The 25,404-nt window shown below is 54.7% G+C and overlaps 7 protein-coding genes across 7 annotated transcripts; 3 read left to right on the top strand and 4 right to left on the bottom strand.

The window, feature by feature from the left end:
* Window positions 1-236: 236 nt before the first annotated feature.
* TRIREDRAFT_106829 (uncharacterized protein) lies at window positions 237-1,061 on the bottom strand (the record flags this gene model as incomplete). Its single annotated transcript, XM_006964861.1, has 1 exon — window positions 237-1,061. One exon carries the CDS (start codon window positions 1,059-1,061, stop codon window positions 237-239), a length of 825 nt encoding a protein of 274 aa, XP_006964923.1.
* Window positions 1,062-1,355: 294 nt separating this feature from the next.
* Window positions 1,356-1,721, bottom strand: TRIREDRAFT_106828 (uncharacterized protein; the record flags this gene model as incomplete). The annotated part of the gene is made up of 1 exon (XM_006964860.1): window positions 1,356-1,721. One exon carries the CDS (start codon window positions 1,719-1,721, stop codon window positions 1,356-1,358), a length of 366 nt encoding a protein of 121 aa, XP_006964922.1.
* An 877-nt stretch (window positions 1,722-2,598) lies between these two features.
* On the top strand, window positions 2,599-4,760 carry TRIREDRAFT_77466 (uncharacterized protein). Its single transcript, XM_006965021.1, has 3 exons — window positions 2,599-2,748; window positions 2,844-2,891; window positions 2,970-4,760. The coding sequence occupies exons 1-3, from the start codon at window positions 2,643-2,645 to the stop codon at window positions 4,427-4,429; spliced, it is 1,614 nt and encodes a 537-aa protein (XP_006965083.1). The 5' UTR covers window positions 2,599-2,642; the 3' UTR covers window positions 4,430-4,760.
* A 208-nt stretch (window positions 4,761-4,968) lies between these two features.
* TRIREDRAFT_121569 (uncharacterized protein) lies at window positions 4,969-7,361 on the bottom strand (the record flags this gene model as incomplete). Its single annotated transcript, XM_006964859.1, has 2 exons — window positions 4,969-7,037; window positions 7,263-7,361. 2 exons carry the CDS (start codon window positions 7,359-7,361, stop codon window positions 4,971-4,973), a joined length of 2,166 nt encoding a protein of 721 aa, XP_006964921.1. The 3' UTR covers window positions 4,969-4,970.
* Window positions 7,362-8,537: 1,176 nt separating this feature from the next.
* Window positions 8,538-10,394, bottom strand: TRIREDRAFT_22181 (uncharacterized protein; the record flags this gene model as incomplete). The annotated part of the gene is made up of 4 exons (XM_006964774.1): window positions 8,538-8,975; window positions 9,033-9,212; window positions 9,266-10,074; window positions 10,154-10,394. The coding sequence occupies 4 exons, from the start codon at window positions 10,392-10,394 to the stop codon at window positions 8,538-8,540; spliced, it is 1,668 nt and encodes a 555-aa protein (XP_006964836.1).
* A 5,501-nt stretch (window positions 10,395-15,895) lies between these two features.
* On the top strand, window positions 15,896-18,384 carry TRIREDRAFT_60761 (uncharacterized protein; the record flags this gene model as incomplete). The annotated part of the gene is made up of 2 exons (XM_006965020.1): window positions 15,896-16,071; window positions 16,230-18,384. 2 exons carry the CDS (start codon window positions 15,896-15,898, stop codon window positions 18,382-18,384), a joined length of 2,331 nt encoding a protein of 776 aa, XP_006965082.1.
* Window positions 18,385-23,942: 5,558 nt separating this feature from the next.
* TRIREDRAFT_106821 (uncharacterized protein) lies at window positions 23,943-25,301 on the top strand (the record flags this gene model as incomplete). The annotated part of the gene is made up of 3 exons (XM_006965019.1): window positions 23,943-24,020; window positions 24,087-24,367; window positions 24,491-25,301. The coding sequence occupies 3 exons, from the start codon at window positions 23,943-23,945 to the stop codon at window positions 25,299-25,301; spliced, it is 1,170 nt and encodes a 389-aa protein (XP_006965081.1).
* Between the last annotated feature and the right edge of the window lie 103 nt (window positions 25,302-25,404).

Raw genomic sequence — 25,404 nt, 5'->3', positions numbered from 1 at the left:
ATCTCGATGACATTATGCAAAGCATCGTCATGTGCGGGCGCTTTTGTGCTACTTGTCCAGGCACGAAATAGGAGTGCTATCACTTGTAGGCTGGAAGTACACAGAACCAGCTTTAGATACCTAGACAGCGAAGGCCCATGGGCGCTGTTGGGGGTCGTCTTGGTCGTGTAGGTACTACCTAGTATTCGGATGCTCTGGAATGCTTCATAGATCCCCTCCTCCGACCACCCCTAACCCTAACCGTTGGCTGGAAAATACTTCATATATCGAAAGACATAATGCCCCCATTTCGCACCCGGCCCCTCGTCGGGAGGGGGACACGGAGCGTACTCGTCCAGGTCCACGTCGAGGCACCGTATCACCTCGAACCCTGCCTTTTCGTAGGCCCTCCACGCCGGCTCCGACGAGTGAACCCATGCAAAGACGCCCGCCTCGTCGCAGATGTTGGTGCCCCAGCGCAGCAGCGCGGATCCGATGCCTCGCCGCTGGAACTTTGGCGACACCGAGAGCCCAATGACCACGAGGCATTTGGTGCCCGGGGGCATCACCTCCTTCTGCCACGCGTCCAGGTCGGCACCCGTCAGAGCCTGAAGCCGCTCAATGGGATCGTCCTCGGCATCGGGGACGGCCTCTGGGCCTGGGGTAACACTCTGCTTGGGCGGGGACGCCTCCTCCTTTTCCGGCTTCTTATTCCTCTCCTCCCCCTCATCATCCTTGTCGTCCTCTGACTGAGATGCCGGGGCAGCGGCCGGCCTTTCGGGAGGCTGGATCCTGCCCTCCAGCTCCGGCATCTCGCTGGGCGAAAACCCAATGAGCCCCCAGTTGCAGAAGCCAGCAAACTCCCCCGTCTCGTTGTCGACGGCCTTGAGTATCACGCATCGCGGCGACTTGAGCATTTCCGGAAGGCTCTGCATGTGGTACTCCTTGAGGTTGAACGGGTTCCGGCCGAGAGCCTTCATCTGGGTTTGGCGATCCGCCAGGAAGGCATCGCTGCTGAGTTGAGCTGCCTCGGGCACGTCTTCGAGCTGAAGAGCCTTGATGGTAAAAGTCTGCTCAGCCATGGTGGGATGTAGTAGTGGACGGTTGTCTCATGATGAATTCTTTATCCTTCATGGCCCTGGATGGTATCTGGCTCCAGGGCTCGTTAAGTAATTGTGCCATGCACGTTGAAGCGCACCGCGTGGGAGATGAGGGGATGAATGGCGGGGTGAGCGGCGTTGAGTCACCGGCGAGCAGTGGTGAGAGCAAAAGTGCTGCGTGCGGCCGTTGGTTCATGTTATCAATGGGTGCGGCAAAGGGGAACTTGTCGCTGTCGCTGTCCGTTGAGGAAAGAAAATGGCGCTTCCAACCATGGATCATGAGGCCGCTGAGCTAGCCTTATGAAGCAGCTCGAGGACTGTGTTGGCATACGAGGCTCCGTCGCCCTTGAAGTCCTGCACAACCACCGTCTTGTCCCGCGATCTGGCGCCCTGGGCCAGAACCAGCTTCGACTTGGGGATATCCAGGACCTCGCTGAGGACCTCGATCACGGCTTGGTTGGCCTCGCCATCCTTGGCCTGCGCCGCGACGCAGAGCTCAATCGCATCCTCCGTCACGGCCTGGATGCCCTCTCGGTTCCTGCTCGCGCCGGGCTTGACGTGCAGCCGCAGCTGCAGGACCCCCTGAGGCGCCTTCTTCGAAGCCGCAAGGAAGCGCACGGCTGCACTGGCCGGAGATGCCATGGGAGGCTGGAACGGAGGCTGGAGGCTGGAGGCTGGAAGCTGGAAGCTGGAAGCTGGATAGACTGCCTGGATCTTTCCGGTGTTTGTCTTTAGCGAAAATCACATGCGCTGCGGCCAACGGCGTCCGACTGTGCCGCTTTCATCAATTAAAGTTGAGCAAGGCAGACGATCAAACGCGATACGACCAGACGCGGGTGAAAAGCGTCAACCCTATCGCCACCGCATCACTCGCGAGTCGCCCAAAAGGCTGATCAGCTTACAAGCCCCGGCCTCGGCAGATGCAGCTACATGTACTGAGGTAGGTCTCGAGAGCTGTTGGAGCAGCACGGCTGATGAGATAATCTCACATCAGACACACGACGCGCAGCACAAACTCAAAAACGTTCTCCCCAGACTTTCCATCTGCGTCCCCAGATGAGCACGAGGCTGGCAAACTGGCAGCTGTGCAATGGATGCAGGGTAGGTCCTCGGTGATGCCATTATTGCATTGGATCAATGCCAACGATCCATCATTGCCCATCATCCATGGATGACGGGCCCTCTGATTCAAGCAGCCACTGCCGCGCCGCACCGATCGCTGATGTGAGTGCTGACGCTCCAGTGCGCAGCCCGCTAAAGCAGCCGTCCTCCAGCAGGGCCAGGCGCTGTAGCTGGAGGCCCGCCTGCACCAGCACCAGCACCAGCACCAGCACCAGCACCAGCACCAGCACCAGCACCAGCTATATATGGGCAGCCGGCAAATGCGATTCCACCTCGAGCCTGATCCAAAATCCTCGGCCCAGCAGCGCCTGCATCTCGACTTCATCCCGCCTCGCCCAGACGCATCGCAGCCTCCAATCCCGTCTTCAATCCCGATCCCGGATCGTCGCCATCGCTGCCCGCAGCCGCTGTCGCAGCCTCGTCGCCCTGCTGTCGAGCGCCATGGCGTCGGCCTTCAGCGCATACCATGGCGCCCCCAAGAGCGAGGGCTCGCACTTTACTGTCACGGCGCTGAGTCGATGGTCCATCCTGACGAAGCAGCTCCCAGGTTCGTCTTGCTGCATTGCCATCTTCGGCCTGATGCGCCTTGATGCATCAGGCCGCGTGCCTTGCCGGATGATGAGCTAACGAATATAACTTCAGCCGTCGACAAGATCAAAGTGCTTCACGTTTACGATTTCGACAACACACGTGCGTATCTCCCTTCCGCTATCACACCAGCAGGCCGGATCTGACGACTTTGATACTGACGTTGAGGAATCTCTTCAGTGTTCAGAACTCCCATGCCGAACCCCTCCCTGTGGACTGGACCGACAATCGGATTGCTCGCGACCCAAGAAGCCTTTACCAATGGCGGATGGTGGCATGACAACCGCATCCTCGCAGCCACGGGCGACGGTGCCGAACAGGAAGAGAAGCGAGCCTGGGATGGCTGGTGGAACGAAAAGGTCGCCGACCTTGTCAGGCTAAGTACCAAGCAGCCGGATGCCCTCTGCGTGCTGCTGACCGGCCGGTCTGAGCATGGCTTCGGCGAGCTGATCAAGAGGATGATCACAAGCAAGGGACTCGAGTTCGACATGGTCAGCTTGAAGCCAAGGGTGAGCCCTACGAACCAAGCGTTCCAGAATACGATGCACTTCAAGCAGCTGTTCTTCGAGGCCCTCATGGAGACGTACTCGCAGGCTACGGAGATCAAGGTGTACGAGGACCGCCCGCGGCATACCAAGGGATTTCGAGACTTCTTTGCCGAGTACAACAGGCGTCAGATCCAGGCGCCCACGCGAGGCCCCATCACGGCCGATGTCGTCCAGGTGGTCGATGTCTCTACTCTTCTTGACCCCGTCGTCGAAGTAGCCGAAGTCCAACACATGATCAACCAGCACAACGCCGCTTTGTGCAAGGAGCCTTCGTCAAAGAGCAAGCTCATGATCAAGAAGACGGTATTCTTCACCAGCTACATGATTGGCGCCGAGGATATCAAGAAGCTCTTGAAGCTGGCCAAAATCCCTGCCAACATACCCAACAGCGATCTCAAGTTTCACGCAAACAACATCCTCATCTGCCCCAGGCCGTGCCCAGCAAGCATTCTCGATAAGGTCGGCGGCATGGGCAGCAAGATGTTGTGGGAAGTCACCGGAACTGCCTGCTTGGACAATTCCATCTGGGCTGCGTGTGTCCGTCCTGTGCCGCACACGGCCAAGTATCACACTGACAACCCCGTCCCCCTTGTGGTTCTCGCACTCAGAAAGGGCGCTCGCCCCATGGATGCGGGGAAGATCAAGGTCTGGCAGCCCCTGCCGGCCGAGGAGCGCTTTACGTTTGAGACGACCGTTGACGAAAAGGTCATTCTTCGTATCGAGGCCGAGGATCCCACAGAGGACGAATACCAGAGCCTCTTCGCCAACAAGTCGCACAAGCGCAAGCACAACGCGGATGAAGAGTGGGCGGGTCGGTCGGTGCAGTACACCAACCGAAACGAGACCAGGAGCTTCCATACTGGCAGGGGACGTGGCAAGGGCGGCAACGCGAATCGGGGCCATCGCAACGCCGCCAGGGGCGGACGAGGCGGACGAGGGCGCGGTGGCCATGGCTACCGATCTCTCGACGACGTCGATACCAGGGGCCAGGCGCCTCAAGTTGCCGCTGCTGGTGGCACAGGCCCCCTTGGCCGGGGTCGCCCAATGGGCGGACAGCCAGCCATCGGTGCAGATTTGCAGAGTTACTATTAGAAGTAGGATGGCTTTGCTGTTGCTTATATTGCTACCAGCATCGATATGAACAAGGTGGGGTTTCTGCAACTGGGATGAGCCGCAGAGAAGGATGGCCGGATCGAGCGCAGGGTTTTTTGGGCTCTCTTCTTTGATCGGGGTTTGACGCACAGTAGTCTTGAGGAGTTAACATATGTCTCCGCAAGACAGAGCAGGCAGAACATGGGCTGTCAAGAACGACATTGAGACAGATTGGGAACATGGGCGTTATATGGCACATTGCATTTACGATGAGACCGCATGGCTCGGAGAAAACAGGATGGGCATGTTTGATTTTAAATGTAGGACATAACTCGGATTAGCTACTTGGGCTTCCATGCATGACGCAGGCCAAAAATATATATAATGATACCCAGCTTGGGCGAATGTCTTATCCCAGTCTCGACGCCCCCCCTAGCCCCCTTTCTTTGATTTGCACTTTCAAGATTTGGAATGATGTTATTTGTCTTTTTTACTGTATCTTCTTGTGATGGTGCGCCATCTTTTCACGAGTTGGACATGTCTAGTCACTATCATCATCGTCGTCATCATCTTCATCGTCCTCCTCCTCTGCATTCTCCAACCACTCAACAAGCACCCTGCACTTGTCCTTGAGCCCAGCCATGGCCTCGCCATCCACCGCCCGCGCATCCGCCCACCATCCCAGAATGCCCTCCTCCTCGAGGATGTCGAGCGCGTAGAGCTGCTGCAGCATGGCGGGCAGCAGGGTGGCGGTCTTACCGCCGCTCTGCTGGTCCTGGCCCTTTGCGTAGTAATGCGAGAGGGCGCGCTGCAGGGCGAGGATGAAGTCGACCTGGGCGGCCTGGCCGCCGCCGACGCCGACCTCGTTGACGAATTTCGGGGCGCCCCTGCAGGCGGTCAAGGCGCGCTCGGCGGCCTTGCTGGGGTCGAGGCCGCCGTGCTCGGGGGCGACGAGCTCGACGGCGCGGCGGGCAAAGGCGGTGGCGACGGCCTTGCGCATCATGGCGTCGGAGGCGTTGTTGGCGAGGCGCAGGCCCATGAATTCGAGCTTGGCCGAGTCGAAGTCGCCCGAGTCGGCGCGCAGGGCGTCGAGCAGGCCGTGGACGGCGTCGGCGTGGAACGACATCTTGCCGGCCGAGTCGTCGGACGCAAAGGACGAGAGGCGGGACCGGCTCGAGTGCGCGGCGTCGGCGGCGGAGAGGAGGTTGCTGTCGGCGTCGTCGTCGTCCGAGTCAGCGCCGTCGTCCGAGGCGAGCGTCGAGATGGAGGAGCTGGAGAGGTTGTAGTTGGCGAGGGAGTAGATGAGCGACTTTTGCAGCCGCGACGGGTCCTCGTCGTCGAGCTCGTCGTCCTCCGGGTCGTAAAAGGGCGCCGCGTTGCTGTCCGGGCCCAGGAGGTTGGTGTCCTTGTTGGCGACCTGCTTGCCGGTCGACGTCACCGTCGACAGGACCGCCGCGGTCGAGAAGGCGATGCCGTCGCTGATGTGGACGCCGTACGAGATGAGCGAGCCCGCGGGTATTGTGCAGCCCTTGCCGACGACGACGTTGTCCGCCAGGATGGACTGCGAAACGGTGGTCCCGTCGCCAATCGCCGTGCCGTTCCAGACGTACGAGTTCTCCAGCGTCACGTTGGCGCCAATCGTGCAGCCGGTGCCGATGATGCTGTTGATGACTTTGCTTCCGGACCCGATGCTCGTGTCGGTTCCAATGACGGAGTTCCGCAGCGTGGCGTCGTGCGCGTGGGAGGCGCCGGTTTCAATCATCACGTTGTTGCTGTGTTTCTTGTAGGCCTGCTTGGGAACAATGTTGTTTTCGGGAATAAAGGGAAACGTCCACCGGCCAAGGATGTCCCGGCTGATGGCGTCGTACATCTGCAGGTTGCTTGCTCGAGCAGCATAGCCGTCCTCGAAGATCTCGGCGTAGATCATCTTGCCGTTGAGCTCCCAGTCCTTGAGCACGCCGTGCAAGAAGTTTCTCCTCGGCAGTTCGTAGTCGAAGCTCTCTGACCACAGGGCAAGCACCTCGGGGGTGCAGATGTCGATTTGCGCGTCTATCAGGTCGGCGCGCACCTCGAACTCGGTCGACAGCTCGTCGGCAATGGCGGGATCCAGGGAGAGGTAGTGGTCGCTCTGCAGCGGGTTCATCTCGTCGTAGTGGAGGCAGCGCTGCGTCTTGGTGTCCACGACAAACACGGGCGTGATGCCCTTCGTCTTGGTCCTGTGCTCCTCTGTCCCTCCGCTGTGCAGGATCATCGTCATGATGTTGGCGGCGCTCGTCTCCCTTCGTTTCCGGTGCGCCGCCAGGGCGCCGTCCAGGATCAGGTTCGACACCATGTCGCCGTGCACCAGCAGGAAATCGCCGTCCACCAATGACCGCTTGTCCATGTCGCGCAGGACGTCGCCAACCGACCGAGCGTCGGCGACCCGAACAAACTGCAGCACCGAGAACGGGCACGATTTTGACGACGGCGCCCATCTAGAGCGCCCGATGTAGTCCTCGACCTGGTCTGTGTGCGCGCCGCAGTAGATGTAGACTTCCTGGACGCCGTTCATGGCTAGGAACTCGAGCGTATACTCGATGAGAGGCGTGTTTGCCAGCGGCAGAAGACACTGCAGGGCCATGAGACGTCAGCTTTGCGATCATGATGCTCCCGCCAGTCCAAGCTCCCCACCCCCAGCTTCGCAGCAATCAACATACTCTCGGCGTCTCTACTGTAAACGGCTTGTATCGGTCCTGGAACGAGTCTGCGAGCACCTGTCAAAGCACGTCCCCCCCCCACCGGTTAGCCATTACTTTTCTTCGACAACCCCGCGATAGCTGACGATGAGACGCACCACAGCCTGCAGCACATCCTCGCCTTTGCTCTCGGCGCCGGCCTTGGAGGGCTTCTTGCCCTTTGCCGAGCTGGCGCTGTTCTTGCCCTTGTGAGACATTGCGTGGAAGAGCCAAGCGCAAAGAGTGGGAGCGCTTTGCGATTCTCGGATTTGGGGTGGCAGAAGGTTGGTTTGCGACAAGCATGTGGTGGTGACTCAACTGAGCAAGGGCTGGAAATTTCTCACCGCGGTGAAGCTCTCGGTGTGGCGTCAACAGGTGGGGGGGAGCTCTGCCGGGATTGGCATATGGAATGCCTCTAAGCCCTATTGTAAGCTTCAGTTCTACTACCCTGAATTCCTTCATGTAAACTACATATTATATCAGACAACTTGCATAGTCTTATTAGGTATTTGCGTCCTTTGAATCCATCAGAGCTGGTGATGCAATAGGGCCAAAGTCATCAAAGGATCGCTGACGTTAAGTTATGTCCAAACAGTTGCCGCAATCCTTCAGCTATACCATCTCCTTGCTACGCCTTTTCTCACCTTTACACGCCTGCAACGTCAAACCTGTTCACCAGTCTTCACAATATCCGTTCGCTCACTGAAATATCCAGAGCTTCTCGTTCTCGCCTTTGCCACATCAGTGGCGCCGCTGCCAGTTTCCCCCATATCATCTATACTCTCCCCTGGTTGACTCCCAGTGGGACTTCCCCCCCCCAAACCAGCCACTGTTCTCAGCACCATCAGTACCCAAAACCAATTTGCAAACATTCAAATTTCCAACCCTCTAGAGCAGCAGATACATAAATCGCCAGCAAATGAACGTACATGAGGAGCAACTAGACTTCAATAAATAAGTTCTACTGAACTTCATCGTACTAGAAGAATGTGACTCTTGGTCTCATCGTCTGGCAGTTGCACACGACAGCCACAGCCTATCCCTAGAGTGCGGTGTAAGGCTCCTGAGCCGGGGGATGCCCGCATTGGTATCGTAAATCTGGGCCGTGTTACCTATTGAGCTTCCGCTGGATGCATGTAACGAAAAGGCCGACTAGTCTAAGTCAGAGCCGTGAAAAACGAAGTATAAAAGCTCGACTGAGATTGAGGGGATTCATTGTCATGGATTGTCGGTTGTTGGCGTCGAATATCAGCTCAAAGAGCTCAAAGAGATTCAGATTGCCTTTCCTGATTTGCCCCTCTGATGAGTACCGAGATGATGACATTTGAGCTTCGCAGCTGATCCTGCTGTCATGCTTCATCTCCTTCATCTCCTTCATATCATTCGATTCAAGCCTAAGACAAACCCCAAACACCAAGAACATCCTTCTGAACAAGGCGACCCTCCTTCTCAACGCCCTGCTCCAACTGCTTCACCCGCCTCACCACAAGCCCCAACGACAAAGGGCCAAGTATAGTGCATAGCATGATGGCCCAAGTAACGACGAGGAATATCTCCGAGCTCTTGCCCTCCTCGGCGTTCGCTGAAGAGAAGATCTTGTTGCTTTCTGCAATGGACGAGATGAGGAAGCCGATCTCACCGCGGGCAGTCATTGCACAGCCCAGGATGGAGGCAGGGTAGATTGAGCGCGGATTGGTCCCTGCAGGGCTAGAATGGGAGTTTGTTGTTTGCGTGACTGAGTCTGGACGTGGTTGAGGAGATGGCGGTGAAGCCTCTTGGGAGGTTGCTGGAGGTTCTTGGGAATGCGGCGGATGAGCGGGAGGAGTCGAGTTCTGAAGCGGTTTCGACTTCTTTTGGGCAACGCGGCCCCAGAAATGGGGCGTTTGTACCTTGAGGTGCTTGATGATGGCCGCCGCTTTGGGTGGGAGAATGGACGCAGTTGATATGCGAAGAAGCCACACGCCACAAAGCAGCTTGCCGACCATCATGAGAGTGGTATATACGATCCCTTTCCACACAATGGCGCCGTGGAACATTTCAGTGATTGGTATGGAGAAGCCAATCGACGCCTCCAACAAGTTAGCAAGGCCCTGTGCTCGTTCAGAGGGCGGACAACACTCACAAAGAAGAATGGCTTCAGTATTCTTTCGAGTGGCTGTGAGTAATATCTTTCAAATACGGCGCTTCCAGAGGAGTCTACCTTCTGGGAATGTTCGGCTGCGCTCAGAGACGCATTGCCGTTTTCATGCTGAGTATGGCTCGTACTTTCGTTCTGCTCTGAAGCCAATGTTACAGCCGCCGATGTTTCTTGTACAGAATCCTGGAATTCTGAATCCCACCAACTGATGGCAGCACCTGCAATATACGCTGCGAACAAGTTAGAAGTACCAGCATATGTCGACCCAGCAATACAGCCGATAAGAATGGAGCTGTGCATGACCCACGGCGTCCCCCTTTTTTTGACAAGCTGATTCACGAGTCCCTTTGGGTGCTTTATCCGATGAGAGTTCAACCATAGTGTGAATGGATGGGCCACGAAGACGCAAACCAGCGGAGCGCAGACAGCAAAAGCAAGGGAGACGAGAAGTGGCCTGACAACAGTAACAGCACCAATACAATTGACAGACGACCCCAGATTCGAAATGATCTGAACCATGACAAGCCCAATAACGTCATCCATCATGGCAGCACTCGTGAGCACGACGCCGAGCCGGGACTTGATCAGACCAGTTGATCGAAGCACCGTAAAGGTTGTCCCGAGGCTCGTGGAGCACAGCGCGGCACCGGCAGCAAAAGCCTGAAGAGGTGTCGCGCTGCTGAGCTTCTGCAGGACAAAGGAGAGGCCCATGGGCACGCTGATGCCCGTGACGGCAACGCATGAAGAGAGCCATAGATTTGCTCTGAGGGCCGTCAGAGAGGTCGACAGGCCGCCTGTACGCATCAATCATCAGCTCCACAAATCATATGAGAGTAATTCATCGGTTGGGCAGTTTTGGATTTGATGCTTCACCTTCATATACCAAGAGCAGCAACCCGAGATATCCCAATTGCACCACAACCTGCTCGGCTTCCGTGCTGAGCCACTCACTCCCGGGCGTTCCCCAAGCAACTCCTACGAATATCTGCCCAAGAAGCCCGCAATAGAGGCTGTGATCGAGCACAAAGTTGGCGATGTTGAGGAGGAGCAGGAACGATGTCTGGATGAGAATCGTGACGATCCCTGGCTCGTGGTAGGGAAGAGAGGCGGCCATCATGACGGCTTTGCAGAGGGCTTTGGTGCATCCATGGAGTCATCTACACTACAGAGAATCGAGTGATAGTATGACAATGTCACTGTGAACAGTTGTGAGACGTCGTTGTACTGATGGGGCCTCGTTAGACTGATTGGTAGGTAATGAGAAGACGTTGATACGTGTGAGGAAAACAGACTTGTGGAACCCCGGCTTTGGGATTCTGGGTACCTACTACTAGGTACTATACTGGAAGTGGTTCAGGATGCAAATACTAGACCGACAAGCCACACTACACATTGCAAGTGTCTCCGTAAATTACGGACTCGATTCGGCCAAAGATGGCAGAGAACAAACGCTACATGATGGATTGGTTGATCCAATGATCCAACGACAATGGCTTTGACTGGTTGATTGATTCATACAACGGCAATTACCTAGGGACTTCACGATACATAGTACATAGAACCCATGGTAGGATGAGTTGGATGAATTAGCTCGTGTCCATAATCGTGAGGTAGACTTGATCGCTCACTTATCACACGAGGTTGCAGTGGGCTAGCATCGGCTTTTGCATCGGGTGTCTCACTGCCAAGTCAGTGCCTCGTCTCACAACTGCTGGAAAGGGGCGCAACACATCATGTATGTATGTATGTATGTATGTATGTATGTATGTATGTGTTGGTGTCACGGGGATTTTGCATGCGCCGTTGAACTGCTGTGAGATGTGATTGCTATTCTGCATATGCCGTGCAGGTGGTGGCTTAGTAGATACTATACGTTATCTCGAGCTGAGCTGTAAGCACCTCAAGCACTGGGTATGTATGGCATGTCTATCCGTAGGTAGATTTGATCAGTCCATCCTGGCCACTCTGCGTTGGCTGGTAGACATACCCATGTTCCCTTAGCTGAGGTAGTCAGCCAGGTAGTAGCAGTACTAGTAGTAGTAGATAACTATTAGCAGTCGATGATCGGAAGAGACACCCACAAATGAAAAGAAGGAGTCGAGAGACGAGGAAACAACGCAGATTCGCACGCACTACCCGAACCTTAGCTTGATCAGCCATTCACCATCGAAAATTGCATTTTTCTTCTTTGACATCTGCTCAGCCACAGTTTGCCACCGTTTCGGAGCCCAACTAGATCGCCAATCATCGCTAGCATTGCGACTGTTGCCAACCTTACTGCCACTCCCGCAATCATACGATTCCAGACAATGTTCGCCCCGGATCACGCTCAAAGGCTCGTTGCTTGGCACGGGGTGGCTGGAGACTCTCGGTTTCTGGGGCACTGGGAAAATACAGTAAGCCTTCGTTTTGCTGTGATTCCTCTTTTCCCTTTCTTGCTCCCCTCTGATTTCTGCTTGGCCGGGGTGGCAACCCAAATTGTCAAAGTCCGACCCCCCCCATAATATTGAAAGAGCTGAGATCTGTGCCCTCCCAGCTCTGTTATGCTCATTGTATACGCCTAGGCACCCCTGCTCGCCCACCCAAGTGCTCCGTAGTTGAGGAAAGAGACAGCGAGAGCGGGTACCGTCCTAAAGGCGACGGGACGATGCAGCTGGAGAATTGAGGGGGGATCTCGGCAGTCCCCTGACTCGTGAGAACCCAATGGCGGTGGTATCGGCCAGGTCGGGAGTCACTCCCAGATCGTCGTGTCGAAATCGCCTCTGCTCAACTGACGAGCCCTTTCTCGTGGCAGGTGCAATGCGTGATAGAACACAGAGCTTCATGGCCTGACAGGGGGCATGCCAAAGACCAAAGGCTTTGGTATCAGCCATTGTCTGATTGATTGGGCGGCAATCCAACTGGGCTGCTGGATTGCTACCCTACCCGCCCCCTTACCTCTTCCTCGACCTCTTTGCATCGTTTCCTCTTCACTTTTACCCGAGCAGAAACTTCAGCGGGCCATCAGGGCCATGGTGGATTAGGATGGGTGATTGGTGAAGCCCTAAACGCACCGTGCCGTGGCTCCGTATCCCAAATGGAATGCTTCGGCCCATGTGCTTGTAAGCAGAGCGGCATACCTTCTGTGTGCTCCTTGCATGGTCGTCTGCCGCGTGGACACAGCCACACGCTGCCACGGGTCTGTCCGCTAGGCGATTCAAAGCAACGACTTCCGTGGCTTTCTTCCTATTTCCCCATTCTGCAACCACACCCTGGCCTCGGCGATTCGATACGACTTTCAGCGTGGATAGCGAATAATGGCAGCCTGCGGAGGTTCGTCGCCGTTCATGATGGTAAGGACGTGGACGCGAGACACGTTGTTGAAAGTGCCCATAGTGGCGTCGACATAGGCGATTGCTGCAGTCGGAAGTGGAGGACAAAATCACCTACCAGTTACGCCAGCTAATGGCGGGCGCTGGGAGGGTGTCAGCAGTACCGCAACGTAGAAGAAGAGCTCTCATGACTGGTAGCAGCGTTTTGACTCCGTTAAGCCCGGAGCACACGGAGTCGCTTGTAGAGGTTTTTTTTTTTTTTTTTTTTTTTTTTTTGTTCCTTTTCTTCTTCTTGCCCGAATCTCTTTCTTTTCTTGTTTTTTTTTTTTTTCTCTTCCTTTTTGACACCAGTCGGACGTGTTTACCTAAAAATTGACGACGAACCCATGCGGACGATCCCCTTAGAGTGCCTGGGCGGGCGGTTATTGTGAGACATCCAACGGGTAATATGTAAGGATGCCCCCAATCCATGTTCGGATATCGTCTTGAAGAAGGCTGCATGTACCTACGTTTGTGCATTGTGGCGTCAACTCAGCATCCTGCCATCTCGACTATTGAACAAAGAAGCTCCCATTGGTACTTGATCACTGGCCGCCAATAATTAGTGTCGTTAACAAGGCGAAACAAAGAAAAACCAAGAAAAAAAAAAACCGAATCAAAATGAACATGAGGGGCATCGGCGGGACGGTGCTGAACGGATGTGATATGAGCTGGTGGACCTCGAGCGTTTTGTCGCGCACTAATACCATTTGATTTCGACGGAGGCCAGCCAGGTCTCTCGGAATCCGTTCGAGCCGTTCAGGCAGCCTCGTGGTGGCTGGTGGCGCCGAGGCGGCCATGCCGCATATGAAAGAGCCGCGAGCAGAAGCAGCAAATGGCACGTCGAACTGGCTGCGTCCGGGCCATCTTCCGGACGTGGCTGCTGAAGCTGTCGCTGCGTCTTTCTGATTCAGCGAACCCATGTTGTGAGCGACACCCGGCATCCCGCACTGTGCCTCTTCACACTCCCCTGTCACTGCACCCATGGAATGGATACGGTATCAAACGCTCGAGAAGGCTTGGACGGATCACGAGACGAGACGGCGTAAGCTCGTTTTCCCGTGCGATTTCCTCCCGCGGCGTATGTGGCGGCTATCATACCGTTGTGTCTGTGGCCTAGCAGGAGAAGATTCGGTGAGCGTGCAGACTGACTGACAAGGGCCAGCAAATGTACCTTACCTACCGTACTTTGTGGGCATGTACGGATCTCAGAGTATTCCTGTGCCAGTATTACTGCATGTGGCCTCTTCCAGATGCAGAGCCGTGCATGACATGGATATGGCCTGTAGATGTCGTCCTGGTAATAACGGACAGACGTCCAGCATCTACAAGCTAGGTATTAGAAGAAAATTGTCTCGTCAGTTGAATTTGTTGGAGCTGTTACCTGCCTTAGCTGCGAAGGTAGCCTTCAGCCTTGCACCTGCTCTGAATATCAAAATGCTCGACGCAGTTTCCTTATGACTGTCAAAGCGTTTGATGACCATCCTGCCTGCCTTCCTTACCTCTTTCTACCCAAGGTATCAAGGCAACGGCCATTACTGCACCTGCCTCACTGGTATCTGACATTACATGTATTACCTACCTAGATAAGTACGAATGGGTAAGACTTCCTCCTCGTATGTACCTTCCTTCCTCCTCACAGATACCTTAGATAATAAGGCAACAACGATTTCATTTTTCCAAACCCTCCAACCTTTTCTCTCCTCTCTCGTCTGCCAAATTCTTTCTTTTCTTTTCTTTCGAAAGCCTCACCTCGAAAAGCGCCGACTCTCTTTGTCCACCTTCAACGCCATCGAAAACGGTCCTCCCGGGCTGATTGGAGGAGGCGAATTGTTCAAACGCGCGCCCACATGCCAAACGGCCTTGGCCGTGTGCCTGAGTCTCTCTGGTCAGCCACTGCTGTCCGAGAAGCAGACCCCCCCCAAGCCAAGCACCCGAGTACCCAGGGCCAAGCTGCGGCAGGGATTCAAGGGCCAGCACTTAGCACAGCTCCAGCGAAAATTCTCCATCGACAGCACTACGGCCTGGGACTAGCACCGCATTGAGCTACTGCCCATGGGCTAAGAGACGCTCCTCGGGGTGTGCCGATTCACCACTCACTTTTCGATCCGCTGTCGCATCTGCCCCATGCAGCCCTCAATGGCGGCACCACCCCCCTCCCCAACGCGCCAGAAACCGCCTCCAGCACCGAGAGGAAAAGCGAAAAAATCAAAGAGCCCCCAAAATCCAACCACGGCACCCCCAAAGCACGGAGCCACAGCAGGGGACAAGGGCGAGCCACAGCGTTGCGAGACGAGCACAGCACAGGGGCTCCACGCCTAAGACGGTCCAGAACATTAGGCCTGCTGCTGCTAGGGGAGAGACCGACCAAGATCGGAAGCTTGGCCCCGCCGACAGTTGCGTCTCTAATTAATATACACCCGGCCCAGCGCCTCCATCACCAGCCGACGGGCCTCGAGGCAACGTCTCTTTGCTCGCCCGTTTGATCATACTTTTCCTGTTCTTCCTTTCTTCTCGTTGCATCCTTTGACCCCCGTTTGGCCATCCCCGTCGCCTTCCCCCTCGTTTTGGATCGCGCGCCACAAACTCGACGAGGCGACGACGACAACAATCACTGCCAGATTGGCGCCCCGGGGTTTGAGAGCTGCAGAGGTTTCAAGGGCGCCTTTGTGTCACCGGCGTTGTGCTTACAGCGGCCAAGAACTCTCCGAGGTGGTGAATGCGGATCGCGGCAGCAGCCAGCTCCAGCTTTCCCGGCTTTGCTGAGCTTCGACAATCGTATCCGCCCTTTGCACCTGGGATTCGTCCTGCGCGGCTTATCGCAGTGCCATCTTCCCTAAATCACTTAACCGCCTCTACCTTGCGACGTACGTAAAGAGGCAAACGGGAGGGGGGCCATAGCTGGGATCTGGGTGAAAAGAGTCGAGAGACCACAGAATCATACCACATCGAATATCTCAAAGCGCATCCAAGGTTTGAGCGTCTCTCGTCACAGAGGCGCTTCGTCGGATCGCCACAGACATGTTTCGTTCTAGGTGAGGCGTCTTTCCCTATCTGTCCCGTATCGCCCCATCGCGAGCAGATCATCTCCATACTCCCTTGCGATCAGTGCCCTCCTTGAAACTCCGAACCAGCTCTTTGATATTGCTTCAGCAGCTTGGTTGATGGGTCGTTGAGGAGTGGATAATGGCCTGATGTTGGGAATTCCCGCTGCCTCAGCTCCATACAGCTCTCCCCCCACGCTCTGCTAACCCTCTATTTACTAATGCTACATTTCATCTGTAGAACAAGCGCACGGAAGCCCGACGATGAGTTGCTGGCAGACTTCAGACAGCAGTTCCCAGAGGTCTCGACCGGCGTCACGGAGCCTACCGCTCCAGCCGTTTCTCAGACAACAACCGCCGTCTTTCAGCCTGTTATCAATGCACCAGTTCATGAGAGGTAGGTCGCGCTGCGTCTTCATCGAAGGAACATCGCCTCAAGGCGGAACTCTTGGCTATCGCGAGCATGTAGTTGCCTCAATCTTTTGCTTGGCGGATCCCTCTGTTTGCGCGCTCGCCCGACTCGACTCTTTCAGTTGCTGATTCAGAACATGACAGAGTACATATCGAGAATGAGGCCTTTCGAGACATGGACCCGACGCCTCGAGCTGTCAACGACCCTTGGCGATTCACACCCTCACTCTTGGACGCTAACGCCTTTTCCTTCAATCCCCTTACACCAGGCGTTAACAGTGCTCAAGCGACTTACTATCCTCCTACGCCTGGAGGATCGGGCACCTTGCTTCCGCCTCAAGCGGTAGAGATGCATCACCCTCCCGGCATGGCGATGACCACCGGTTTGGAGACACCCTTGTCGGTCCCGACGACGCTCGACATTATCCAGCCAAGCGTTGAAGTTCCCAACATGGCGGGCTTCCCTGCAACTGCGATGGAAGGCCTCCCAATTGCTACTTATGATCCTTTTGCTCAGGCACCGCCACCTCATGGAGCATACGTGTCGACCGAGTTCTTACATCACGATACGGGTTACGAGACGATGGACCATGATGGATCTCCGATGGATTCAGACCCGTCAGAAGAGCGTATGCCGACAATCGCCTCTGCACTACACCCGCAGCAGCTCATCGGCGCCCATATGGTTCACCCCTCTGCCGAGAAATTTCGATTCCACGCAACGCTGAATGCTCCAACAGCCATGGTGAAGCACGCCGCCGAGATCCCCGTGACTTACCTGAACAAGGGACAGGCCTATACCTTATCCATCATGGACACTGGCGTTACGCTTCCTGTCAGCCCGGGGACCAAATATAGGACTTACGTGCGCATATCCTTCGAAGACGAGCAACAGCGACAGAAACCGGGCGTTTGCTGGAGTTTATGGAAGGAAGGTAGAGGGACAAACGAGGCTCATCAAAGAGGTGGTCGTTTACAAGCGGTTGAGTATGTCGAGGCTGGGCAGCCCGCCGAAGGTGACGACAAAAGAACCCGGGTGGAGTTGGAGTCATCGTCATTCGACGGATTTTCCGTGATATGGACACCGGGTGCAAATGGCGCCGCCGAGGCCAATATTCCTGTCCGCTTCAACTTTCTCTCCACTGATTTCAGCCACTCGAAGGGAGTCAAGGGTATTCCTGTACGACTTTGTGCCAAGACCGGCGTCTTTGCCTCGGACCAGCTACCATCACCCCCGGACGCAGCCCCCGAGACATGCTACTGCAAAGTCAAGCTCTTCAGGGATCATGGAGCCGAGCGAAAGCTCTCCAACGATGTTGCCCACGTGAAGAAGTCGATCGACAAGCTCAAGCAGCAAATTGCACAAGCCGAGAGCGGGCTAAAGGATTTCAAACGAAAGAGGTCGAGTGGAATAAGCAAGGCAGGGCTGCCCGGCAAGCAAAAGCACAAGAGAACCTGGTCAATGTCCTCGACCAGCTCTGCTGGTGGTACGGCTCCGCGCATGACGTTGGAAGAAGATTTACACTACAAGCTGCAGACACTTCAGGATATGTTCACGAGCACAAGACCCGTGAGCGTCTTGTATCTGCGGGGCGAAGAACTCGACGATCCCGATTTGCATCCCGTATCCCTTCAGGGCGACGGGATATCAGGCAAGGGTGACTTTTTGCGCGAAGGCAGCAACTGGCCGGCACGGAGCACACACAGCTCCGTTGCTGGCTCCTTGGTGTCTCCCTCTCCGAGCTCACTCTCTCTGGCGTCCCAAACATCGGCCATCGGACCCGGACTACACTGGCAAAATTTCGATTCGACCACCGTCAAGAGGCTTGAAAATCCCACCACGATCAGCAAGACTGAAGACGACGGGACTCTGACTGGCTGGATTGAGGCTCTCGGCGTCGACCCAACCTACCGGCCTCCGCCTGAGAGACCCACGAAACCGGTCGCATGCTTCTACGTTGCTTATGCTGGAAAGGCGGAGGCCGGAAAAAAGGAGTACCACAGGGCCATCTATCTTTCTTCGCGCACGCTCCGGGAATTCAACGGCCGAATCGCCGCCAAGTGGGGACTCGACGCTTCGCGCATTGTCCGGACGATTCATGTCACCAAGACCGGTATCGAGGTCGAGATGGACGACGATGTCATTCAGGAGCTAAGAGAGGGCCAGGACATGCAGCTGGAGATTGACGACGTATTGGACCAAACCATCATCAAACGAGACTGGGAGATGTCTGTCGACGATGCACCCGAGCCTCCCGCCGCCATCCCGGCAGGTCTGACTCTTCGGCTCATCTTCTAGGCAGCCATCTCGAACATACTGCAGCTGCATGGTGCGTATTCTGATATTCTTGTTCATCTTCTCTTCTACGAACACAGTAATTCGAGCGAGGCGGGCATGTAAGAGACATAATGTGCTGGCGTTGAAAGGTGTTGATGATAATTTCAAAGATACCAACGGCGCTTTGAATTTATCATGAGGCGATTGCATATCTGTACGGCCGAGGAGCCGTGGGACGTCGACAGTGGCGTCCGCTCACTTTCTGCTGGACGAGCTTGGGTTCATGATGTGTGGTCGTTTTGCATTCGAATACCCCCCCCTGAGACCACTACCATCTCGTCAGCCGCTCCTTTTCTTTCCCTTCTCCTCTTTCTTCTACCCCTTCTTCTTCCCTTCTTCCTCTTCTTCTCATTATACAACTATTACGTTTTCTACGCCTTTTCTTTTTTTTTCTTTTCTTTTTTCCCTTTTTCTCTCTGTATTTCATATGTTGGATTGGGTCTGGCCGTACACGCATTTAGCTGGATATCACGCGAGTGATTTGACACCCTTTGGGGTTTTGGGCATTACATACACAAACGGATAGGAGGATACGGGGGAATGTTAGCACACGATATACACGCAATGGGAAGGAGGAGGCTATGAGCGGTGATGGGCTCTCTGCCAGAAAACGATTCATTTAATGGGAACACGAACAAAATGCATCACACAGAAATTGCTGTCCCGTACCTACATTGAACTCGCCGCCTATCGCCATGTCGACGTCTCTTCTAAGCAAAGCAGTGCCCACGCACTTAAGTCTATTGGCAAAACTCTGGGATGTTGCTGCTCCCATGCTCTTATCTACCGGTTCATTTAAGGATGGGAATTCCGCGGAAAAGCATAGCTCGTAGTCGTCGGCACGCAATATATGACCCCGTACCGCGAAAAAGAGCCCGATCATAAAGGCCCTGGAACGTCGGGCCTATCGTATGAAGCAAAGACTCTCTCATACTTTGTGCTGGCACTAGCCCAACATCACTAGTATGGATATTTTCGAAGGCTGCCAGGATCTTGCCCCCCTCCCCCCTCGTTCAACAAGGAGGAGAAAAGGGGGGAGGCATCTCGACGTTCAGTGAACATGCTCCGGATTCCATCTATGCAAACTGATTTTCAATTTGCAGCCATATATGTCTCACTTCATTGATTTTCGCCCAGCAACTTCTTTGAATGTCTGAGCTCGTCGCAGCTCGTTTGAATTTGCACTGAAGCAAACCTTTCAGGTCGTGGGTCACACCATCATGTCGAGCTCTGTGCGACGCATAAAGATGCAGCCCGCTCTCTGCAAATTGACAAGGTCATCCCCTCTTCTCCCGGAGGACCTGTGTGCAAAAGAAGTAATAGGAGCGGCTTAAAATTGCAAAAGGACAGTTGTAGTCTGAAGCTCACGTACCCACCGATGATCACTTACTTGTACGGCATCACGAGCCATGTGTATCGCCGATGCTAAATTTGGCTATACGCAAGGGGGGAAAGCTGATGCACCCACCAAGCACGTCGCAGAGAATATGACGACGCAGTTCTCCATATCAAGTCTGTGAAGAATAGGCGGTATGTTCGCGCTCCATTCTCTCTTCCGGCATTTGCAACGAATGTCATTCTGAAGCGGCCAAGAGCCAGATCAACGCGCGCCGTTGATCAAGCGGCCACTCGCCACTTGTGGCTCTGCTCACAAGCTTCTCGTTTCGGTGTGGTTGTTGTGCTTGCATGCGACACGTCCTTGGGGAGTCTGACTGCACTCGTACGAGTAGGATTGCCCATTCAAAGCGCAAACGAACTGGCGAATCAGCTGCACACGTCCCTCCTCTTTACCGTTGGGCCAAGCCAGCCCCGGAAGAGAAAATAGCGCATGAGCAATCGCCAACAGACGAAGCAGATGGGCCAGAGGCATGCGGAAGTGGATGCGCCGACTGCTTTCGCAGCTCTGGCTCGGGGCACCTGCTCGGCTGATGTGGCACACCGTGTCGCTGGTGGGAGACATGCGCGATGCCATGCATTAGCCCGCAGTGAGGGGGGCCGATCGTCTTGTTGCTTCTGCGGACAGCAATCGGCAAAAGACACCTGAGATCTGTTTTTTCTCTTTCTTGTTCCCCTCTCTCTCAAGCACTGTGCAGTATGTATGGTTGGGCGTCTGCTGGTGGGCCAGAGGACATGTGTTGAGTCTTGTCGCGCCTGATATCTGAACAATGTTCCAGCTGCCTGACACTCCATACCAGTGCTCCGTAGCTTACATCGTGCTCATCGGCAAAGAGCAGCTGTGTTAATTCAGACGTGGCGAGTGAGTTGCGCGTCTGATTTCGCTTGTTGCAAAGGTGCTTCTTGGATGTGGCTGGTGTGCGGAGTCTGTCGCACGGGCGTGTCGATAGCACTGCAAGCGAGTGAGAAAACTCACCTCCAGTTCTGGGTGAATAGAGGTGTGGCTCACCGGATATTCAGCCCGAAGTAAGACAGTCCGGCAGGGGGTGGGTTGAAGGAGGGGGTTGAGAATTAGCGACAAGACGACAAGGCCAAGCAGGGCCCCAGCCAAGCATCAAAGCAGCTCCAGTGCTGCAGTTTTCGGTCAACCCATGCTTCTCTGCTATGCTTTGGTCCTATTCTCGCTTGTCTCGCTTGACTTGATTGATGGCATCGCAGACATGATGGAAAGTGCTGCAATTTGCCCCAATGCAGCAGTGGTGCCAGAATGGACAGATGAAACATATGCTAGCTGCGTTCTCGTATGACTGCATGGCACTGTAGCATCTCACTTTGAGGCTGACTAGTCCAGCTGCACGCCAAAGGAGATGCCGGTCCATTCACATATCCGGCCTGGCGGTAAGCTTCGCAAGTTTCGCGTGCACAGTCGAAGATTCGGTCTGCTCTGCTGCTGCCACGGCCTTTGCCACCCAAAGAGAAAAGAAAAGAAAAAAGCAAGTCAGGAAAGGGCGGAAGACTGGCTTCGTTCTTTTCGCAATCGGAGCATTTCGTCCATTCTTCCCGCACCAGCAGATGAGAGATTGTACCCGAAAGTGTATATCAGGGGTCCCTTGTGGCGGCGTCGATAGCAGCCGATATGCAGAGACACAATCACGATACCCCTAATAGAGCTTGCCATAGGTGGGCATGGAGTGCAGGCATTGTGTGAGAAGCGTTGAGATGTCCAACTCTCCAGTGTGCCTATACCAACAGGGTGGTCCAGAGAAAATGGTAGCGCATTTCCAATCAATGCCCAATCAGTGAGCTCTATGAACCACTCCGGACCTGAATCTTACTAGACGAACTCGAGGTTTCGGGTAGGAAAGTCAACCAGCAAGTCTCGCAATTTGGCTGCAGGGATGGCGATAGTGAAGTGAGACCTCTGCAACGATCTCAAGATTTGCCTTCTAGAGCGAAACGAGCTGAATGCTGGGTTGTTCTGTCGTCAATGTCCAAAGACTCATGATGCTTGCGTATGCGTATGCCTCGCATGCCGATTTCCAAATTGAGACTGTAAAAGAACAAACAGCGGGCACGGGTTGGCATTCACATGTGATCAGGCGGATTGTGGCTGATGCACCGTCTCATCTGATGAATCCTCCCGAGACTGGATGTCCCGGAATGCCGATCTCTGCTAGATCCACGACGGGGACTAACGCCGGCGATACCGCCCGGCCGGGATACCACCAGCTTGGCATCGAGGTGGTTTGGCAAACTGCGTTGGATGAATTCAGGAACACGGTTAAGGGGGTATCTTGTGAGACCAGATCACCCCCTCAACAGCAGACGACCGCACCATGCTCATTCACCGGATATTCGCAAACCATTGGGGCCTGAGCTTTCCGGATTGCTCTGGAAGTCGTTTGGCTCGGGAGACCTGGCCCTGAGCTCGAGCTAAAGGTAGGCGGCCTCTCGGGCTCCCATGGAGTTGATGGCCAAATCTGATGGCTGCCAGAAATGCCATCTTTGCGTCCAGCGAGAAAGTCGAGACTCGGGACTCGGGCTCAAAGTCGCCACTCGGGAACAATGTCGATCTTTTCGACATCCGCGTTAGTTCGCCACCACCAATCTCCAATCAGTAGCTCCAGCCGCTTGGTGACGTTTGCTGTGGCCACGCCCGGCAGTCTCTTGTCCTTTATGGCGCAAACCAATAGAAACGGGCAGCCTTGACGGTTTTGGGAAAAGGCTTGGTGTTGTCACACTACTAGTTCTGTGGACTCTGACTCGAGGATAGAACCCAAGCGAGCATTGTCAACTCGCCTCTTGAATCCCAGCGCGCGCAGGTGTGTTTGGGAGTAGGATCCAAGCTTCGTTGAATGGTAGGTCGATATGCGAATATCCTGCCAAGGACTGCAGGGACAAATTCGTGGCCAGGAAGCGGACACAGCTGAGCCTTTCGTGTATAGGTTTATGAGCTATATGCTGATCAAGTGATGCTGGTATCTTGGTGTGAGGACCAACAATCACAGCGGAGGCATTGAGCATGTGATACCATTTCGCTTCAGCATTTAGAACGCATCTGTTGACTCCAGAGTTAGTGATGATCGTCCGCCAAAAGGGATACTTGGGTTGCGAAACTTAGCGAGCGTGGAAAATTCAAAGAGCCGTTGCTCTTTGATTCATGTTGAAAGGGAAGAAGAATGAATTTCAAACTTCAACTTGAAGGTGGAAAGAAGGAGAAGGAAATGGCCTCACGTGACTGTTGAGACTCATGCAGAAAGAACGCCCATGACTTCATCTGCCAGATGCCTTCTTTATGGGTTAGCTGCGAATCAATTTCGTAAGGACCACTCGTGGCTCGTCATTCAAACAGTAAGCAAGGCTGAAATTCAGAACTGCAGCCTTATCTTCCAATCTTTGTCGTTCCAACTTGACACATGTATACGCCATCTGAACGAAATAGCCGGTCATCAGCCTGGGCTGCTTGACATCTAGTTAGATTCTCGATTGAGTCGGTCTTATGGTGAGCAATACCTCAATAAAGCTCGGTTCATCATGCTTTGGATTCACCCTTGTCCACTGTGTCTATGTCCAAAGATTTCTTCTTGCTACAGCTTCTCTAAACATCTTTAACAAGCAGCTGGGAAACACCTCAGGTAACTCATCTCGAGGATTCGATGTCAGCCTAATCTTTTCGCATCATGACTCTATAATTATGATTCAGTATACCCTTGATTCTTAATAGGAAACGGGCAGATACTGAAAACAGGACGGCAGGTCGGAACGTCTAGTCAACTTCTGGACTTCAGCCTCGATGCGCCTCAAGCGGCTAGCACCCAATGACAATCAAGATGAGCAAGCCCCCTGGACCTTACCGACGAGAGAATTGCAACTTGGAATAGTCGAAACAATTCGCATGTGTCAATAACAGAGACTTTCGGACGCGCTCCATTGATACATCACGTCTGACGGCGGTTCCTGAGCGAAGTCTATGTCATCTCGCATCGCAACGCCGGGAGAGCGACATTACCGCGACTACATGTAGTGTCAACCACCCTACTTCCAGTCTCGATTCCTGTCGTCATTGATTGACTTCCCAAAAACATCGTCACCTTTACGAGCGAGGGGAGGGGAAGTAACAGGACATGTCCAATCTCTCATCAAGAGCAAGTCAAGAATGCATCTACGTCGGCGAAGGTAGGTCAGACCTCGTCGGCATTGGTGTAAGTCTCCCAACAACGAAGAAACCCAACCGCTACATCAACTCATATTAACCCCCCAAGTCGCAGATCATTGTCAGCTTCGTCGGCCAGGCCACGATCTCCCTCTGCCTCGCCCTCTGGGCCTTCTTCTTCTCCAAGAGCGGCTCCATGGACGGCCACCACCACCCGGACAGCGTCGAGTTCGAGATTGAGCAGAAGCGCCTCGAGTGCGTGTCCGACATCCTCATGGTTGGCAACGACATCCAGATTGTCATTGGCACCTCGTATATGATATCGGTGTTTTCCTCTGCGAGCACCGTCTCCACGTATCATTTGCATCTGGCCTTTGATATTGTCAGCTTCGTTGGGTGAGCGATCCCTGACTCTCTCTCTCCTTCTCCCTCCCTCCCTCACTCCCTATCTATCTCTCCATACCCTCTCTCATCATCCTCACTACCACTCATCATTAACAATCCTCAAAAAACCCGCAGCGTCTCCAGCGCCGCCGCCCTCGTCTGCTGGACCTACTGCACCCTCCGCCTCCACCAACCCTCCTCCCGCCCCGACTACGCATCCCACCTCCTCACGCGGCACATCGCTTGCCTCCGCTCCATCCACTTCACCCCCCGCCACCGCGGCACCTACCTCTTCGCAGCAATGTACCTCGTCCTCACCATCCTCCTCGGCCTCAGCCTCGATGCCTGGCAGCCCGACGCCCCTCCCGGCCGCTGCTACTTTGCCCACCTCGTCACCTCCCCGCATGCGAACCACCCGGCCGAGGACAATATCTACGTCGCCTTCACCGCGGTGTGGATGCTCCTCGTCATGCTCGCCGCGGCCTTTTCCGGCGCGCGATGGCGCCATACGATCCTCGCGCTGGCGTTCCTGCAGTTCCCCGTCCATCTGTACATGGCGCTGGCGTTGAGGGCCGCCAATCAGGGGCATCTCGTCGGGGACGATGCCCGTGAGAATCAGTGGGACTTTGGGCAGACGACTGCTGTTGTGCTGCTTGCCATGGCGGCCAGGGAGCTCTTTGATAAGGGCACTGAGTTTTACTTTTTCGAGCGGGATTTGCGCAAAAGGGGGGTTCTGTTGCCTACGAACAGCGGCAATAGCCATGGCAGCAGTAGCAGGAGAATGAAGAAGCGCAGAGACGGACGAGACGATGGGGAGTATGGCCATAGCCATCAGGAGCTCAGGGGGTCATCCGGCATGGAGGAAGAGACGGGGCATCATGGTCAGACTGTTCGGACTCATGATGAGCGTTCAACGACTCCTCTTGCGATGCCGACAGTGAGATGAACGAGTTCCGGGAAATGTAAGGGGTGAAGAAGAACAAAAGAAAGGGTGCCCCCTGCTTGTAACACCCCTTATTTCTCGTTAGTATGTGATATGATAAGGGAGC

This window comes from Trichoderma reesei, assembly GCF_000167675.1.
Source record: "Trichoderma reesei QM6a unplaced genomic scaffold TRIREscaffold_8, whole genome shotgun sequence".
In the NCBI taxonomy this organism is placed as follows: Eukaryota; Fungi; Ascomycota; class Sordariomycetes; order Hypocreales; family Hypocreaceae; genus Trichoderma; species Trichoderma reesei.
The sequence above is the reverse complement of the archived record's forward strand: the minus strand, read 5'-3'. Positions and strand labels throughout refer to the sequence as shown.

Bases quoted from the DNA above. Each gene is read 5' to 3' on its own strand.
- TRIREDRAFT_77466 (XM_006965021.1), top strand. From the start codon at position 2,643: ATGGCGTCGGCCTTCAGCGCATACCATGGCGCCCCCAAGAGCGAGGGC. The intron at 2,749-2,843 runs GTTCGTCTTGCT...ATATAACTTCAG, and splicing joins CCTGACGAAGCAGCTCCCAG to CCGTCGACAAGATCAAAGTG. The intron at 2,892-2,969 runs GTGCGTATCTCC...GAATCTCTTCAG, and splicing joins TTACGATTTCGACAACACAC to TGTTCAGAACTCCCATGCCG.